Raw genomic sequence first — 6000 nt, forward strand, 5'->3', positions numbered from 1 at the left:
TAAGACTGTCCAGGGCATCGAATCATTGCAGTGGTCAAAAAGCTGTAGTGTAATAAAAAGCACATTACACAAAGTAATATGACCCTGGAAATATGAATCTCTTGGAAATCTTAAGTATAGATCTTGCAAACCAGAAAACCCAGATTATAATCTGTTGCTCTATTACATGCTGTATGAACAAGATTGGTTAAGCCAAATTGATTGTATAACTCAACTCCCTTATACAGCTAGATGTTTTATAGCACACTGATGCTGCAATTTGCTTGAGGTTTGCAAAGTATTCTTGGTCTGAGACAGACCAAACATATTAGGAAACTGCAGGTACCTGACTACCAGAGTTTTAAAAACAGTCTGTAGAATGATTTCCAGTCAGCCTGCAAGTGGAGGAAAGTGTCATGGATCTCAAGAGAATCTCTTATGGTCCTTAGGATGGAATACAGTATGACCAGAGAAAGAATAACAAGGGAAGAAACTATATCATGCTGAGGGTTCAGCCACTCCCTAAGTTTCCCTCAATGCTGGTTCTATAACATTTTCCAGACTAGGCTAGTATGCACACACATGCACACACACACACACACACACACACACACACACACACACACACACACTGCACTTTCCAGTGCTTCAAGGTTGGAAAGCAAGGCATTAGAGTAATATAATGGCTAGAAATAGTGTTCACACTGAGCTGAATATGTTGAACTTTTGCCAGTCACGAGGAAACCATCCAGTTTCCCAAAAGCAAGGTACTAAGAAGAAAAATTCATGCAAATACTAGTGATTTTGTGATGATAGAGAGCAAAAGCTTATGATATTTCATAAGATATGATGAATGTAAAGTCCTTTACAGACAACAGCTGAACATGCTATAAATGTCAATCATCACTATTATGGTTATTAATGTGTGGCAGTGTCATGCAGAACACCTATCTAAAGAAGTTATTTTTAGTGTGGTAACAGCCCACCTTAACAGTACCCTTACAAAGCAAGCACTTTTATCCTCCCTTTATTTCCCCTTCCCCTCTATTAATTCTAGTCTCCAAGGACAAGGCACTTTGACTCCCTGAGAGGCCACATTATAAATGGAAGAAACTAAACAGAATAACTTAGGCTTGAAAGTAAAAATTTATGCAGGAATGTTGTATAAATAATTTCCTAGACTAGTTATGGGGAACAAGAAAAAATGTGTGAGGAGTGGGTGGGAGAATTTGGTTGGGTCTCAGGCAATGGGGCAATGCCCCCAGTCGGGTCACAGACTTACTTGGAAGATAACTAACAGGTCTCTCTCCCTTCCATCTGGTCATCCCAGGCACAAGGCCATCTCTTTCTTAGAGTCATCCAAGAAAAAAACCTACCCCCTGGAAACCCATCTGAAATTTCCACAATCCTAGCAATCAGGAAATTATTTTACCTCTTAATAAATTCTATCTGTATGTTGGGTGCCTACAGGTGTGACTACTTTCTGGTGCAGGACGCTGGAATGCTCCCAGCAACTAAAAGGAGACAGCTCCCACGTCCTTTTGTACTTGATTGAACAGGAAAAGTGCCTGCAGCAGCCTCTGTTTCATCCCCCTCCTCCAAACTGAATTTGGAACACAGAACCTGCATTCAAATAGTTATTCCACCTTAGTACTGAGCCCATTTGTGCTACTTTTACACCACTGTATCTATCTTTGACTAAAATTCTCGTCGCCGATTGGGAGTTTGTCTTCTCCATTTCTGCCTTGCCCCAGGCAGCCAACAAAACATCTGGAATCCCTACTAAGCAGATGTGCCGGGTATCCCTAGCCAAGGGGACTCCCAATCTCAGAGGACTTGGTGTCCAGGCTGGTGTGCCAACTCCCCCCAACCCCCAGCGTCTACACACCACCACTGCTGGCTCTTAACCGCCCCCCCACCCCAACCCCACTCCATCCCGCGGCCCCGCCCACCCCCTTTTACCGCTGGTATCCTCGAAGCGAGGGGGAGGGGTGTCTCGCAAAGTCTGGGTCCAGCCTCCACGCTCTTCCTCATCCTCTTCATCCATGGGCCCCGGGAGCTGATGCTGTTGCAGTTGCCGCTGCCCACCAGTCGCTGCTCCTGCCCTCGGGACGCGGCGCCCTCCTCCTCCCTGAAAGCAGCAGACGCCTCCTCCGCGGGCGGGCCCCTCTGTTGCTGCCTCTACCTCCCCGGCCAGAGGCTGCGGCGGCGGCGGAGGCGGCGGGGCGGCGGCAGAGGAGGAGGAGATGGAGGAAGTGGTGGGGTCGTCCTCGTCCTCGGAAGAGGCGGCGGAGGAGGAACGCGAGTCGGCCGAGGTGCTGTAGAAGGGGTTCCCGCTGCTGTCCTGGCCCGACTCGCCGAACACGTCGTCCGAGATCTGCAGGCTCTCGTAGCGGGAGCGGGCCGCTTCCAGCAGGGAGAGCGCCTTCTTCCTCGGCCCCCCAACGCCGCCGCCGCCGCCGCCACCACCCCCGCCGCCGCCGCACTCCGCCATCATCTTTGCTGCACCCCACTCTCTCCCCTGCCCCCCCGCCCCCCAAAACACCTCCCAACCACAGACCCCCCCTCCTCTCCCGGCGCCCCGGGCTGTCTCTCCCCACCAGTTCAATCCACAGCAAAGCGCCCTCCCCTTCCCCACCCTCGGCCGGTCCGCCGTCTTTGCCCGGCTTTGGCTCAGCTCCAGGTTAAAAAATATTTTTTTTTTTTAAAGGCACGGGCGGCGGCGGGCCGGGGCGGCTGAAATGGCAAGCTCTGTTCCGGGATCAGTGAACCACTCTGGAAGCGAAGAGAGACAGGTGCTGCTGCTGCTACCCTGCTGCAGCCGCTTCTAGGGCTGTTGTTGCTGTTACTGTTTCTCCTCCTCCGGGGAGCTCTTCCTGACTCCTTCCCTGCTTGCCAGCCTTCCTGCACGCCTGCCTGCTAGCTTGCTTGTCTGCTGCTTCCCCTCCAAGATGCACCCCCTCCCCTCTGTTCCTCTTTCCACTGCCAACCCTTCCGACTCCCTCCTTGTGCGTGCAGCCGAGAGGGCGGATTCCACCTCGCACCTCCAAATCCCCCGTTTGGCCAATGGGAATTGCTTACCCAGAAGGAGAGGGGAGGGATTGGGAGGGCCCAGGAACAGAAGACACCTCCTCCATCTCCTTCCCAGCCTAAGAGGCGGGGCAAATGAAGTCAAGGCTTGTCAGGATGGAGGAGGTCTAGTGGCTGTAGGTCCCCTTCCCCTCTCCATAAAGGCAGGCTCAGACACCCAGGGACCTGGTCACAGAGGACGTGTGTGTATGTATGTGTATGTGTGTGTGTGTGTGTTTGAAAAGGCCTTGGGAAATATAAATTGGTTTGTTCCTGATAGCCTGAGCCAGCTGGGAGGAGAGAGATGGCCTTCAAACTTCTAAAGTGCCTGGGCACCAGGGAACTGTCCACCTTTGGTGGTTCTGAATCAGAGTGGACAAGGAAAACCTTACCCACCGCTGCACAGGCAGCCTTGGGGAAAATAGTGGGGTGGCGGTAGCAGCAGCAATAAAGTTAGAACTGATTGTTATTGGTACTATTTTCTGTGGCATGTTGATTGAGACCGAATGCTTCTACAAATAAAGGGATGGTCTGGCTCATTAAAATAATTAAAAGTAGGAATTAGTTTTGACAAACCATTTCTACGGGTCAGATGCCAGCTTAATCCCCATAATTTAAGGATGGTTGCAGGACGAGTAGAGTACAACTATTTCCTCATCATCTCCCACAGTTGACACATATTTAGAACTAAAAATATAGATTTTCCCCTCACACATACTTGTATTAATATATCAGATAATAAAGAAAAGAAATATATATCACATAACATCCAGACTGCAGCAAGCAAATTAAACAGCAGCAAAACTGTTTCACCATCCTGTCCTGCATTGTAGGAATACTACAGTCATCTTGCTGATGACAATTTGTTTAATTCTTCCCCCCCGCCCCCCAATATTTCCATCAGTCACATTAAATGACTTTGGGTTGGGAAGTTACTTTCACTTCGCAATAAAGAAATCACTTTCACTTTCCAAAAGAAACCCTGCTGAGTTTAAAATATTATATCCAAACGGAAAAGGCATGTCTCTCCTTGGAGATAATGAAGAAAGTATAGAGGTTTGCTGGCATTACTGCCAAAAAGTAATATTTCTCTTACTGATTTGACCTTCCTCTCATATCACCCTTCCTCCTAATAGCCTTCTTCTCTTCCCTAACATTCTCAAGCTATAATGACCTGGAAAGTTCTTCATTATAAAAAAATTTTAAAAAGAAATTATATGTCGTATAATATTACTTGCTATATGGATTTGGCCATAAATGAAATGGTGTCTGCTAAATATTTAGAGTTCCTTGGAAGGAGTATGTTGGAAAACAGGGCTTGTCTATAGCACACAGTAAGAACCACATAACAACAAACAGTAAACTATGTGGCAGGATGGAAATTCCCATTATGGATATTGTATAAATCTACCCTATATCAAGTCTTTACTGTAGCCATTGGAATAACTGAGCCTCTGCCTAGAAACATGACAACTAGTTTATAAATTTTGAAGAGGTCACTGGTATGCAGAAAAAGGAGTGCTACAAAGGATAACTTTGAACTCTGTGCTTGGAGGAACATTGTATAACCAAAAACATAGTGCTCAAAATTAGGTCCTCACTACATGGACAAACATGATTAAGGATTATATGACCATATAACCTCTGGGAAGGTTTTTATGCTCAATTCAAAATAACTGTATGGAGATTAAGATGCTGGAGTCTTTGGGAAATAAACCAGTATTCTCAAAGGCAGTTTGTCATGAAAAAATAAGCAGATAAGGCATGTGTTTTAAAATAATTGTTTCCACTGTTAACCACATAATGCCCAATACAAACCAAAATGATTATATTAGTGGGTATATTTTTTTATTGTTATCAATATGCATTCATGTTTTATCAATCCCAGGACAACCTGAATACTCTTGTGGCACCTTGGCAGATGCCTGTAGCTTACACAACATTTAAAGAGAGTATTAAAAAGTAACAAAAGAAATAGGCAGCAAAATCTTATTTGCTTCTGGAGGATTCTTAAATCAGAATAAGATTACCTAGAATATCTCAGCTAAGAATGAAGCATTTGGATGATAACTGGTCTTAGAAGAAACACACAGCCCTGTGGATTGGTTCAACATAATGTAAACACATTTCAGCCTTTAAAGAGAGAGTTTCTCCCTTTAGGTGGGATGGAAATGGAAAGAAGAGGAATGTTTCTCCATTTAAAAATATTCCCCATTTCCTCAAGATTCTCCTACCTAGCCCTATGCTTTCTCAATGCTGCTTTAACATTTATAAATGTTAATAACCACTCTGATAATCATAAAATAATATCACTATGCAAACTACCAACTTTTAGCCTTTTAGAAATAAGGCTCATATAATCATATATTTACTTAATCCTCTTGGAAATCATGATAGAATAATACTTAGTTTATTCAGTAGCACATTTCTGTACAAAGAATTCGACAGAATAAAGTCAATTGATTTCTGCTGTAGAATATCTGTTTTCATCAAACCGGGGCTTTATTATTTTATATAATTGTTGCATTATTTCTTCATGCTGGTAGTTCTTAAGCCTTTGTTTTTCAAACATTATCATGCTGTGGGAATCAGAACAAAGTAAAACTTTAAGGGTGGGTGAGGGGGGCAGCTCTAGCCAGTCCCAGATTTAATGGTCAGGATAAAGATATGAGACATATTTGGTTGTTACTAGGAAATTGTGAGAAAGGCAGAAAACAACGTGTGAGTAGAGCCAGGTGCCTGAATGAGGACCCAACTAATTGGGTAACAGCTCATCTTCTCCCTCTCCCTCTCCTCCTCCTCTCCAAAGGAAGGTAAATTTTGATGGCCAGAAACTACCCACTTAACTTGGGGTTTAGATTTCTTCCTCCCTCCCTTCCCTCCCTCCCTTCCCTCCCTCTCTCTCTCTCTCTGTCTCTCTCTCTGTCTCTCTCTCTCTCTCTGTCTCTCTCT

The 6000-nt window shown here is 45.2% G+C and overlaps 1 protein-coding gene across 1 annotated transcript in view; it reads right to left on the reverse strand.

Annotated features, from left to right (window-relative positions):
• Positions 1–2476, reverse strand: part of PGBD5 (piggyBac transposable element derived 5) — a 169448-nt gene extending 166972 nt beyond the window's left edge. The window contains exon 1 of the mRNA XM_069064892.1: positions 1942–2476. Within this exon, the coding sequence (XP_068920993.1) occupies positions 1942–2476 (535 nt within the window). The remainder of the gene's footprint in view (positions 1–1941) is intronic.
• Positions 2477–6000: the final 3524 nt, after the last annotated feature.

Source organism: Petaurus breviceps, unplaced genomic scaffold, assembly GCF_028583685.1.
Source record: "Petaurus breviceps papuanus isolate PSGF00001 unplaced genomic scaffold, PetGlider_PUasm1.0 90650, whole genome shotgun sequence".
Taxonomy (NCBI): Eukaryota; Metazoa; Chordata; class Mammalia; order Diprotodontia; family Petauridae; genus Petaurus; species Petaurus breviceps.